Here is a 12570-nt window from a genome sequence, read left to right as displayed (position 1 = left end):
AGGTACTTTGTTCCTTGACATAAGCTGTTAGCCAGTAGAATCTTAAGTAGATTTTAAAAAGCAAGTATGTTCTGTGTTTAGAATGTGTCTCATTCTTTTCCAGTATACGTGTGTGTGTACACATTATACAGCTGTACGTCTTTTTAAAAAAGCTCTTTTTTTCTCATTACAGTTACTGAAGATGGAATAAAGCAGGAAGCTGAGTACTTGACGGAAGCAGTCACTTCGCCACCCTGTTCTGCCCCAGTCTCTGTAAAGAGAGAGTTAACTGGCTCCAACCCCTCTGCTTCTCCTGCCCGCGCCCGAGGCCGACCTCGAAAGTCTAAGCCTGGGTCTATGCAGCCTAGGCACCCTAAGTCCGCTATTGGAGAATGTGATTCAGAACAATCCCAGGCTCAAGTTCAGCCAGAATCTCAGCCCCATCCTCAGTCCCAGCCCCCACCAAATAATGGGTTCCTAGAGCCAGAAAGCTCCCCTCTGTCTCTGGGTCAGAGCCAGCATGACCTTAGCCAGTCTGCCTTCCTGTCTTGGCTGAGCCAGACTCAGAGCCACAATTCCCTATTGAGCAGCTCAGTCCTCACGCCTGATAGCAGCCCAGGGAAATTAGACCCAGGTCCATCCCAGTCCTTGGAGGAACCTGAGCCTGAGGAGGCAGAATCCTGCCCTGCTCCTCAAGGACCCTGGTTTAACTTCTCAGCCCAGATACCCTGTGATGCTGCCCCTACACCACCCCCTGCACTTTCTGAGGACCAGCCTACTCCCTCCCTCCATCTGCCTGCCGCCTCTAAGCCAGTAAGTAGCCAGAGCAATCTGTGTTATCTCACCCAGAACTCCCATGTCTGGCTGTGAGACTACAACCTGAAGCTAGGAAACCTGTAGACATAAAGTATCTTCATTCCTTCATGTTTTCTTATTTACAGATGATTACTTCCGGTGCTGCCAATCCTTGTTCTCCAGGGCAGTTCTCTTCCACCCACTTGCCTGGAAGGGGCTCTAAGAGGCCATCAGGAGACTCTAAAGAAATTCCACAGAGTCCCACAGGACTGGGACAACCAAAACGAAGAGGGAGACCTCCTAGCAAGTTCTTCAAGCAGGTGGAGCAGCGTTACTTAAGCCAGCTGACAGCCCAGCCTATCCCCCCTGGTGAGCAAGCTTGGCTGGGATGGGGTAAACATGGAGGTGATAGCAGTTTCCATTGTGGGCAGTGCGACTCGTGTGGTTTCCACCCCCTGTCCATATACATAACCCTCTGTACACAGAGATGTGCTCTGGCTGGTGGTGGATCCGAGATCCTGAGACCCTGGACGTCATGCTGAAGGCACTACATCCCCGAGGCATCAGGGAGAAGGCGCTACACAAACATCTTAGCAAGCACAAGGACTTCTTGCAGGAAGTTTGCTTACAGCCCTTAACTGGTAAATAAGAAACCTTGACCTAGCCTGAGCTGGAGTAGCTGCTGTGCACAGGAGCTTGACAGCCCACTCCTCTGCTTTCTCTCTCTCTTCCCAGATCCCATCTTTGAACCTTGTCAGCTGCCTGCCTTGGAAGAAGGAATTATGAGCTGGTCCGCCAAAGAGAAGACTTACGAGACAGACCTAACTGTGCTTCAGTGGGTAGAGGAGCTAGAGCAGCGTGTTGTCCTGTCTGATCTGCAGATTCGGGTACACTGGGGTTGGCACTGGGTAGGGAGCTGTTTAGGGGAGGGTTTGTTTTTGTTTGTTTAACTCTCTGTTTTGATTTTTGTGTTGTGGATGTTTTGCTTGCATGTATGTCTGTATAGTGCATGTGTGGTGCCCTCAGACCAGAAGTGTCAATAGCCTCTGGAGCTGGGCCTTACAGATAGTTCTGAGCCCCGGGTAGTGGGTGCTGGGAATTGAACCTGGGTACCCTGGAAGAGCAGCTTGCACTCCTAACTGCTGTGCCCTCTCTCTAGCCCTGGGTTCTGATTTTTGAAACAAGGTCTCTGTAGTTTAGACTGGCCTGGGATTCAAGGCATTCTGCCTTGGTCGTCCAGGTGCTGGGATTGCCAACATGAGCCACTACATCTAGCTGCGGGGAGCGTGTCAGGAAGAGCCCTTGAATGACCTACCATGATATGAAGTGTTTCCTTTTACAATGTGTTTTATTCCTCTTTCCCACTGGAAGGGCTGGACATGCCCTAGCCCAGATTCTATCCGAGAAGACTTGGCCTATTGTGAGCATCTCCCTGACTGTCAGGAGGACATCCCCTGGAGAGGACGGGGCAGGGAAGGGGCAGTACCTCAGCGGCAAAACACCAACCCTCTGGACCTTGCTGTGATGCGGCTGGCTGCTCTGGAACAGAATGTAGAGCGGCGTTACTTACGGGAGCCCCTCTGGGCAGCCCATGAGGTGGTAGTAGAGAAGGCTCTGCTGAGCACACCCAACGGCGCCCCAGATGGCACCACTACTGAGATGTGAGTGACTCCTGCTGCCTGTCTCTTAGCCTGGGAGGGCAGAAGTCTTCTTGTTCCTCATCCTAGATTTCCCCCACCCAGATCATATGAGATTACCCCTCGTGTTCGTGTCTGGCGGCAGACACTTGAGAGATGCCGTAGTGCAGCCCAGGTGTGCTTGTGCATGGGCCAGCTGGAACGCTCCATTGCATGGGAGAAGTCTGTCAACAAAGTGGTAAGAGTCTGAAGATGCCTGGAGAACACTAGAGACAGCTTGGTAAGAGTGGGGTCGGCAGATGGTTAGGGATTCACTCTGCTTCCTCACAACTTTGGTCTAGACCTGCCTAGTCTGCCGGAAGGGTGACAATGATGAGTTCCTCCTGCTTTGTGATGGATGTGACCGTGGCTGCCACATTTATTGTCATCGGCCCAAGATGGAGGCTGTCCCAGAAGGAGACTGGTTCTGTACTGTCTGTTTGGCACAGGTAAGGTTTAACTGTTTGATTCCATTCTTTTTTTTTTAAAATATTTATTTATTTATTATGGATACAATATTCTGTTTGCATATATGCCTGCTAGAAGAGGACACTAGACCTCATTACAGATGGTTGTAAGCCACCATGTGGTTGCTGGGAATCGAACTCGGGTCCTTTGGAAGAGCACACAATGCTCTTAACCGCTGAGCCATCTCTCCAGCCCTTGATTCCATTCTTAAGCAAGAGTCAGAGTCAGAAATTTTTTTTTTTTTCAAGACATGGTTTCTCTGTAGCTTTAGAGCGTGTCTTTGAACTAGCTCTTGTAGACCAGGCTGGCCTCGAACTCACAGAGATCCACCTGCCTCTGCCTCCTGGGTGCTGGGATTAAAGGTGTGCACCACCAACAACCAGCGCCTTTTTTTTTTTTAACCACCAGTCCCACAGATAATCCCCTACCCTCAGGCTACCCTGGAATGGGCCTCTTCTTTGAAGAAATCACTTACATTCTTTAGCCCCAGTCATTTCCTCCATAAAATAGTAGTAACCATTCTATTTACTGCCCCTCCCATTGATTACCTGAATGAGTTCACATGCTGGCTGATGTGTGAGCATCTGAAGCCACAGTCACTCGTAGGCAGGATTCTGAGGAACAGCACACTGCTGTTCTTACTGTATACGCCTATCCTCAGCAGGTACAGGAAGAATTCTCTCAGAGGCCTGGTTTTCCAAAACGAGGCCAGAAGCGGAAAAGTAGTTTCCCACTGAACATACCGGAGGGTGACAGTCGCCGACGCCGAATGCTATCAAGAAGCCGAGAAAGCCCAGCAATGTCTCGGTGCCCAGAAGATGGACTGTCTCCCTCCAAGAGACGGAGGCTTTCGATGAGAAGCCACCACAGTGATCTCACATTTTGCGAGTGAGTTGAATTATAGGGATAGCTGGCTCTGTGTGTTCCAGAAGGGCTGGGAGGAATCAGAGTGTGCTTCTTATACTAACAGGATCATCCTGATGGAGATGGAGTCCCATGACGCAGCCTGGCCTTTCCTGGAGCCTGTGAACCCTCGGTTGGTGAGTGGGTACCGGCGCATCATCAAGAACCCTATGGATTTTTCCACCATGCGAGAACGGCTGCTCCGAGGAGGGTAAGAAGATATTGTGTGCGTTTGCTCTCTTTTTTTCTTGTTCTCTTTTTCTCAGCTCTTTAATAGTTCACAACCCCATTTTCCCCTTGACCCAGGTATACTAGTTCAGAGGAGTTTGCAGCTGATGCCCTTCTGGTTTTTGACAACTGCCAGACCTTCAACGAGGATGACTCTGAAGTGGGCAAGGCTGGGCACATCATGCGCCGCTTCTTCGAGAGCCGCTGGGAGGAATTTTATCAGGGAAAACAGGCCAATCTGTGAGGCAAGGAAGGTGGGGGCCACCTTGTGGTGTGTTTTCCAACCTTCCTAACAAGAACCTGCCATTCTCACCTGCTGACGGCTGCCCTGGGTGGACTCATCAGACAGTGCTGATGTTTGCCTCTGCCCTTGGCAGCACCACATTCTCTTGTCCCTAATCTCCTTTTATCCCTTCCTCCTATTGCTCCTCAAATAAGAGATGTAGAGATGAGGTCCTTTTGGACAGAAAGCCAAAAAAAGCAAAAGAATTTTTCCTGGTTTTTTTCCTTGATTAAAATGGAGAGGGGTAAAGAAGTCCCTTCCTCTTCCCGGCTTCCTCCCCTCCCTGTACACGCCCCAGCATCCTGGGGCTATTTAACAATAGCAATAGTTCTAGTGAATGTGTGAAACCGAGAAACACTCTGTACTGTGTGCGGACCCGCAGTGACGGCCAGTAAAGTGGACTTAACTCCCAAGTGTGTCGAGCCGGACACCGGGCCCTGAACATGCTGCTTCCATGTTCAGTCCCTTCCCTGCTTCTTGCTCTCTCTCACATTTTCTTTTCTTCCCCTTCTCCTTATTTTTACAATTTTTGTCCCACCCAATAATGTAAAACTATCGTGTACGGGTTCTTCTTTCCCCTTTCCCCTTACGTAGAAAACAAAGTTCAGAGCTCCCTGTCTCTGTGCTCATCTTCCTGCCAATAAGTAACCCTCTAAAATGTTGGATCCTCCTCATGTGCTGAGTTTCTAGCCTTTTCTGAAACTCTGACTGGGGAGAGGGCAGGCGGGCAGGTGGGTGCCCTGGGCCTTCCGCCTCCTTCCCCGCTTCCCAAACCTCCCTCTTGGGAACTCCTCAGGGACAACTACTGCTGAGTCTGAGTGCTGCTCCGAGATGGAGGCCCTCAGAGAGAGGGGGAGAGGTGTGTGTGCGCGCGTGCGTGCGTGTGTGTGTGTGTGTGTGTGCGCGTGTGCGTGCGTGCGTGTTTGTGTGTGTGTGTGCCTGCCCTTGCACACAGATGAGAGCTGTGATTGTGATCCTGTTTTGTGTAATGGGACCCATTTGTGTTTCCTCGACTATGTTTTATTTTCCCACCTTTGCCGTTCCATACCATCACTTTTTGTCTTTGGGAAAACACAGGAACTATTTCTCTGGGGACAAGGCTGTCCTCGTGGTTATTTCTGTTCCAGCCTCTTCAAACTGTGCAATCTTTAGCAGGAACTCCCTCTCCTCTCAGTAGCTTTGAGTCTTGAGAGTTTCTGGGAGAGGGGTAGAACTGGATCTTTCCTAAACCATGAGTATCTGGGTTTAGTTGTGTTTTCCTTCCTTGCATCTACTTCATATCCCCAGCAGCGGCTCCTGGAGCACAGGATGGGTAGAGAGGAGAGATTCTGGTTCTGCCACTGCCCTGTGTATGACTAAGCCCAGGTTAAGCCCCCAACACTTGAGAGGAAAGCTGCTAACTCCGAGCTATAGCCATGGGCCTCTGGCCCCCTGCTTTCCTGTTCAGCAGAGCCCCTCCCATCAGAAATTACGGGTACTTGCACTGGGGAGGTGGCTGCTGGCTGGCCTAAGCAGAGAGCTGAGGCATCCAAGCAATGTTCCATTGGTGGGGGCAGGGTGCCAGGTGAGGTGGAGTGTTTCTTGTACTCCAGCAGTCCTGGGGGTGGGGCAGTGCAGGTTCCTGGGCAGCCCTTACTCCTTTTCACCCTGCCCTCACTCCACTCCCTATTGCCTATTTCTAAAGTCGCCTTTTCTGTCGAAAAACCTCAAAACTTAACTTTATTTGAGATTTTTTTTTTTTGCTTTTAAATAAGAGGTGGATTGAAGAATATTTGAATTGACTTTATATTATGCATAAATATTTATATTTTATCTAAATAACTGCGCCGTAACAAACTTTGTGTCAGTCAGATGTTTGGAATTGTTATAATTGGGGATAACTCCCCCCATAGCAAGTTTCCTTTGGCATAAAATGTACTGGAGTCATTCATTGTTGGAGGTGGAAGAGAGTGTGGCCTTGGTTGTCCGCTCTGTGCTCCTCTCCAGTTCCAGCTCTTTCCTAGGGACCAGGCACTCGTAAGGCGGGGTGGAGGTCCTAGACTTGATCTGAAGAAGTGGGGTAGGGCATGATCAAAGGGGCCATTCCTCACTTTCCTTTCCTCGTCTTCACTGCCCCTAGAGCTAGGTGGATCTTCTCTATTGACAGAGTATTTGGTAGGGAAAGCAGGTTAAAAATAAAACAACCCACCCCTGCCCTTTGTGTCCCCTCCCCTATCTGGTAACAGCAAGAAACCGTCAACACCAACAAGTTTCCATGTTCCTTTTACAACAAAAGGGACTGACTTTTTATATAACCAAATGTGGTGTTTTAGTGACTTTTTGATAATGTACAGTTTTTTGTGAATTTAAATTTATTTCTTTCTATATTTTTAGGACCAATCTCATTTTTAATAAGGTTTAAAAAAGAAAAAAGTGTAGAGAAAAAAAAAACCTCGTTTTTGCCATGTGATGTTCCACAGGTGCGGCTGTAGAAAAGTGCTTGTCATTGAATAAAACCACATTTGATAGAGACTCAAGAAGACTCGTGTTTCTCTCCTGAAGCAGAGTGAGTGTGGGGTGGGTCTGACTCCCAGGTTGACTTGTTTTCTGGGCAGAGCAGCCCCATCCAGTGTGGAGCAGACCCTGTATGCCGTGATGGCAAGAGCAGGCAAGGCAGATCACCAGTTTTCATGGATAAGACACTATGACCGACTTTTGTGTTTTATTTTAAAAAAGAAAGAAAGAAAAAAGTTTGAAGTTAGCAAAAGTAGAGCTCTTCCAAATTACAGGGCAGGGATGTCAGAAGTGAGCCGAGGAGAGCAGGCGAGAGGTAGCACTGCAGAAGGGAGGGTGTGAACTACAGGTCTCTGGGTAAAGGGGAAATGTACAAAATGTGTTTTAAGTACAAATTAAACTTCCTCTCCAGGGCGATAAGTGCACCCAGTAGAGTTGTCACCTGCCCCAGAGAGGGGCAGGAGCAGAGACGTCCGTTCTGGTCCTCAGCTCTGTGGCAGCCTCCAGGCTATTCTCTTATTCTCCAAGGTCTTAAGTCTGCTCCAAAGCTGCTGTTCCTGGGGTGACTAGTAATTTGCCCAAGGTGGTCAGTGCACAGCCTAGGCCCTGGCTCGTCATACAGGGGCCGATCTGGAGCGCTCATGCTCACACTAGGAAAGGGAAGACAATCCAGAAGGCAGTTTCGGCTCTTGAACTGAAGAGTTTGCTTTGTTTCAAAGACGAGGGCGGTGAAGGGTTAGGAAGCAGGTGCTGTGCCTGAGCTGAACTGTGAGACTGAGGTAGTTGAGTAAGGAGAACAGGAGTTGAACGAGCAGATGCCAGTCCGAGAGCCATGGTCACAAGGGTGATGAGAGCATTGATCTTTCTGGTCACTGCCACATGGAGACCACCTCCAGCAAGGGTCAGCACGGAGCAGAAGAGACATCCAGAGGTTTTCGCTGCTGAGGAAAGGCTCTGCTGCAGCCTGTCAACTTCAGGACTTCTAATGCGTACAGGCACTTTGAAAGGGCAGGCTGCTCAGAAGTGGAGTGCTTGGTTCACAGAGGAACTGGGAAGAACCATGTGACAAGGTACAGATTTGATTTGCCTGTATAGACCAACTGTTGTTTATGAGACCGGTCCTGCTCTTTGAGTTCAGGTCTAGAAAAGGCTGGGGTAAGTTTGGACCTGACTCAGCTGTATTGCTCTTGGCTAAGAAGGCTTCACCAGCCTTCAGTGAATGCAGTTCTGACACTTTCCCAGAAAGTGGGAGCATGTCTGGGAGGGAAGGACAGCAGGAACAACAAACTGTCCATCTTTATTACTGACAAGAGTTGTTCCCTCTTCAGAGGCACCTAACTTCACAGGCTGGGCAGTTCTTCAAATCCTTGGCTTAAAAACACTCAAGAATCTCTCCTCATCATTGTCCATCTACAGCCTGGCCCCCAAGCCTGGGAGGGATGCTGGTTACCCTGAGGTGGGTTGGGTAGGCCTGGAGCCTGGTAAAGGATGACACCATCCTAGGACTCGAGTATGTTCTAACTGGAAACAATTTGGGGGTGAGATGTAAAGAGAAAGGTCTGACCTCCATGCCAGCAGGATTCAGGAAGCACTGGGCATGGTGTTGAGCCTTGGGTAGTGTGGTGGGGTGCTTCCTGTGGAGCTGTGTCCTGCGGACCATCCCTCTACAGCCCACATCCTTCTTTCCTGTCCCCAGTCACTACTGAGTAATAAGCCAACAAGAGAGGGTGGCAATCACTAAGCAGAATTACACAGTGCCATTAACCACTATTAAAAAAAAAATTATAGGTTACCCTCATTTCCCATGCTCACACCTGCTCAACCAGAAACACTGGAAGTTAAACAGTACTCACAGAGGAAAACCTCAGAAGGTAACTTAAAATTTTAAAACCATAAGCCGTTGAAGTTGCTTTTAGAGCTACAGAAAAAGAAACAAGTTTTAAGAGGTAGTGACAAGGCAGTGGTGACAACAGGACCCTACTGGCCCTGGCTATCAGCAGAGCTTCCAAACAGTCCACTCAGTAGAGTTCTGGGCTTGGTTTGGTTTGGTTTTCCTTAAAGACCACTAACAAGAAAGCTACCTTCTTAGTGTTCTGTCACTGAGGGCTTTAACTGGATATAGCTGACCTTCCCGAGGTTGGAAGCACCAGTGGAAAAAATCTGGTAATTTTATTCTTTTTACTTATTATGTATGCAGTGCATGTATGCCTGCAGGCCAGAAGAGGGCACCAAATCACACGTGACCTATGGAAGTGTACCCAGTGCTCCCAACCTCTAAGCCATCTCTAGCCCATACTATGCTCACCACTGCCATGAGCCCTTTATTCCCAGAATGCACTGAAGTACAATCAGACCAGGATTCCCAGTTCTGCAGTATGTACAGCTGCTGCGTCAGTAAGCCAGTGTCTTTCCACCACCACGGTCAACCCTTCCTTCCCTACACAAGCCTCTGAACAAACTTCCCACTCTCCATTACTTTGATTGTCTAGTGGAGGTGAACCTGGATTTGACAGTTAAAAGACGCACATTTCAAGGTCTCTCCTGCGGTAAGAAGCTGATGCATTATTGCCTCCTCCTACCCTAGCACCCTGTTGTCCCTCCACAAGAAGGAAAGTGATTTCTGGTGTTCTGGTTCCTTGGGGAAGGGGTTCAAACACTCCAGGGCTGGGCAGGGTACTGCACAAAGAGCTTGGTCCTTTGTCAGGCACGGCCAGCACAGTGAACAGTTCTCACCTTCAGTCCTTCAGACTGCATTTGGCTTACACATGTGAGCGAGCCCTGCTGAGACAGCTCCTGCTGAATTTCTAAGCTTTAAAGACTGTTGAGTACACCCATGTGCAGCTGGCACTCCTGATGAACATTACAAGGCTCTGTCCAGGGCTGGGCTGGGGATTTAGCCACTCCAGAAGGCAGGGAAATACTGTCAAAGATGATAGACACGGCAACAACCTCATAGGGGCGGAACTTGCACATGGGGGAAGGATGTTTAAAGGGACTGAGCAAGGCCACAAGCAGCAGGGATGGAACTGTGAGACCTGGGATAGAATGAAGACCCTCCAGAAGGCAGAGCAGGCATTCCTGAAGCTGAAGCTGGGCGCCAGTCAGGCCTATGTCTGTCGTAGTTATCATCCTTTTGGAACTTGCCACCAAATTTGGTTGTCACGTGTCTGCTTCCCAAAGTCAAAACTCCAGTCTCTTTTCAGAGGAAAGCCACCTCCACTGTCCTTTTCCCAGTCCCACATGAAATTTAAGGCAAATTCATAAGATTAAAAACTGTAAAAAGGCAAAGCAGGCAAGGCTCAGCTGAACGGAAAAGAACGATCTGGACAAGTTAAGGAAAAAAACAGCAGCCAGGCATAGTGGTGCACTCAGGAGACGGAGTGGGTTGGATCCCTGTGAGTTCAAGGCCGGCCTGCCGGGGCTACACAGAGACCCTGTGAACTGAGAGCTTTGCAAAACAAGAACTTTTAGGTCCGCATATTTAAAACACATGACACCTCAGAAATAGTCCATAACTAAACTTTGCAAGCAGGCTCCTTCATCGATTTTCCAGCACTTTTTTTCTTTTTAAAGAAATCATTTGACAAGCCTTCCTATAATTCCAACATACCCCAACCTCTGTGTGAAGATGGGAGGCAGCTCAGCCGGTGAAGAGCGACATGGTTCCCTAGGCTCCATCAACAGGAAAATAGCCCAAGGCAGTCTTCTTTTCTCAGGCCCAGGCCTAGGAGGAAATGATGGCCACCTTTAGTGCTCAGTGTGGTCTACAGATCGCCTGTAACCTGGAGTCTGGGAGCATCTCCAGAGATGCATTTCTGTTTAACAAAGATGTGGGCTCTTGCCTAAAGGAGGCAGAAGGTGGAGAGGGTGTGGAGGGGACATGACGAGACCATGCAGCCATCTCCCAGCTCAGCGTAACAGCATGCCCCCCAGCTTACAGGTCTTACCTCGTTACTTGCTGAACTGGAAAGGAAAGACTCCATGGTCTGTGGATGTCTCCACTGCAACTTGACTCTGCTGACCACTGCTCTCCTGTATCACAGCCAAGGAAAGTTACTGATGCATTCCTACGCTCACCTCCCACTGAAGAAGCCTCACTAATACAGCCAAAGCTGAGTGGCATCCTCAGCTCACTCCCCAAATGCAAGTGTGCTCACAGCATCAAGCTGGAAAGAAGGTGAAGTGGTGCTACTTCGGGAAATACATAAACAACCGCTAATTTTCAGAGCATTTAAGCAATTCAAGTCAGCCCTTTCCTCCCTATATTCCTCACACCCCCTAGTGAGGACCAGAATCAGCAATGCTATGAGAGAAAGTGCTTGCTCAGGACAGAAGTCTGCCTCACTGCAAAGAAATGCTCCTACCTCGACAGAAACATTGGAGGAAGGCACAGGAGGGTACTGGGGGATGTAAGCTCCTTGCATAGCAGCGGCTGTTGGCATGAACTAGAATGAAAAGGAACATGGTTCTCAGACACTCGGGAGCTCTGAAAAGCAGAGATTCCTTTAGTGGTGTGTGGACTTCTCATGATGGTCCCGATGATGTTCGAGGACATTGGCCTGGAGACAGGCCTGCTTGCTTTCACTGCTTTCCCAGCTGCTCCATCCCTTCCTTTTAGTATTCTGATGAATTCTAGGAAATGTGCACTGATTCCTGAGCAAATGCACAAATGTTTAGAACTTCTGGGAGGCACCTAGAAGTAGGGAGTAGGGCAGAATGGCTATATTCACAGCTTGTCCTTGAACTTCTAAATAGCTTCCTCAGCCTCCTGGTGCAGGGATTAGAGGCATTTACCCCAGGTCTGAGTGCGCCTTCACTGACTGAAAGCACAGTTTCATCCTTCGGAAGGACTGGCACTAGCATTTCACGGGCAGCCTTACTCTGGAGGAGTGATCTTAGAGACAACCCTTTACCGTGCCCAGGCTGCTGAGTGACAGGTGACTCAATTGCTGGGTAAGAGGTCCCATCATGGAGGCATGCTGGAGAGAAAGAGGGTGGTCCATCCCTGGTGTAAGAACTGAGCCCTAGAGGGGGCAACAAAGGAGATGGTTAGGCAGCAGCCTCCCACAAAGACACCTCAAGCAGCGGCTGATAACAAGCAGGGCCATCTATCTTTTTTTTTTTTTTTTTGGACAGTGTCTCTATGTAGCCCTGGCTATCCTGGAACTCTATGTAGATCAGGCTGGCCTTGAATTCACAAAGTTCTGCCCGTCTCCTCTGCCTCCCAAGTACTGGGATTAAAGGCTTGGGTGAGCAGAAGGAGATGACACAGGAACTAGAGAATCATCTACCATTTTCAAGGCCTCGAAATTAAATTCTGGGACAGGAGCAGCACCCTGACCTTCAGTCTGCAGAGACCTTTGTCTAAGAACTCACAGAACGCTTCACAATGCTCTAAGTCAGAACTCACACCCACAGATCCTGTCATCACAGCCCTTTGCTTTTCTTTACATCAAATCATCTCTGGCTTCTGCCCACTTCTGAACACTCACTGAAGGCTGCATGAGGTACGACTGGTGTTGCATCCAGGATGGGTTAGGAACTTGTAGAGGAGATGTCTGGGTCACTCTCTGATATAAACAAAAACAAATAAAAACATTAACTGCCTAGATTCAGTGCCCAAGAAGTTCAGAAAAGCCCCCACCAACTGACATGTGACATGGTCCTTCAGAACACAAACAAGCTGCTTTTTTTCCGGGCTATGGATATAGTGATACTTCATTTGGTTTTTTTTTTTTTTTTTTT

At 48.9% G+C, this 12570-nt stretch overlaps 2 protein-coding genes across 8 annotated transcripts in view; one reads left to right on the top strand and one right to left on the bottom strand.

Moving 5' to 3' along the window:
* Nucleotides 1-5228, top strand: part of Baz2a (bromodomain adjacent to zinc finger domain 2A) — a 40167-nt gene extending 34939 nt beyond the window's left edge. For all 3 annotated transcript variants that reach the window (XM_005371206.3, XM_026778016.1, XM_013355166.2), the window contains 10 exons: nucleotides 173-792; nucleotides 921-1143; nucleotides 1260-1415; nucleotides 1510-1661; nucleotides 2146-2435; nucleotides 2517-2649; nucleotides 2753-2899; nucleotides 3580-3806; nucleotides 3889-4032; nucleotides 4128-5228. In XM_005371206.3, the coding sequence (XP_005371263.1) occupies nucleotides 173-792; nucleotides 921-1143; nucleotides 1260-1415; nucleotides 1510-1661; nucleotides 2146-2435; nucleotides 2517-2649; nucleotides 2753-2899; nucleotides 3580-3806; nucleotides 3889-4032; nucleotides 4128-4293 (2258 nt within the window). In that variant the 3' untranslated portion in view covers nucleotides 4294-5228. The remainder of the gene's footprint in view (nucleotides 1-172; nucleotides 793-920; nucleotides 1144-1259; nucleotides 1416-1509; nucleotides 1662-2145; nucleotides 2436-2516; nucleotides 2650-2752; nucleotides 2900-3579; nucleotides 3807-3888; nucleotides 4033-4127) is intronic.
* Nucleotides 5229-6101: 873 nt separating this feature from the next.
* Nucleotides 6102-12570, bottom strand: part of Rbms2 (RNA binding motif single stranded interacting protein 2) — a 66157-nt gene continuing 59688 nt past the window's right edge. For 4 of the 5 annotated variants that reach the window (XM_026778018.1, XM_026778020.1, XM_026778019.1 and 1 more), the window contains 5 exons: nucleotides 12318-12395; nucleotides 11739-11849; nucleotides 11190-11270; nucleotides 10773-10857; nucleotides 6102-10549 (listed from right to left, as the gene is read on the bottom strand). In XM_026778018.1, coding sequence (XP_026633819.1) covers nucleotides 10777-10857; nucleotides 11190-11270; nucleotides 11739-11849; nucleotides 12318-12395 — 351 coding nt within the window. In that variant the 3' untranslated portion in view covers nucleotides 6102-10549; nucleotides 10773-10776. The remainder of the gene's footprint in view (nucleotides 10550-10772; nucleotides 10858-11189; nucleotides 11271-11738; nucleotides 11850-12317; nucleotides 12396-12570) is intronic. The other variant, XR_003376724.1, reaches the window with a different exon arrangement.

Source organism: Microtus ochrogaster, unplaced genomic scaffold, assembly GCF_000317375.1.
Source record: "Microtus ochrogaster isolate Prairie Vole_2 unplaced genomic scaffold, MicOch1.0 UNK99, whole genome shotgun sequence".
Taxonomy (NCBI): Eukaryota; Metazoa; Chordata; class Mammalia; order Rodentia; family Cricetidae; genus Microtus; species Microtus ochrogaster.
The sequence above is the reverse complement of the archived record's forward strand: the minus strand, read 5'-3'. Positions and strand labels throughout refer to the sequence as shown.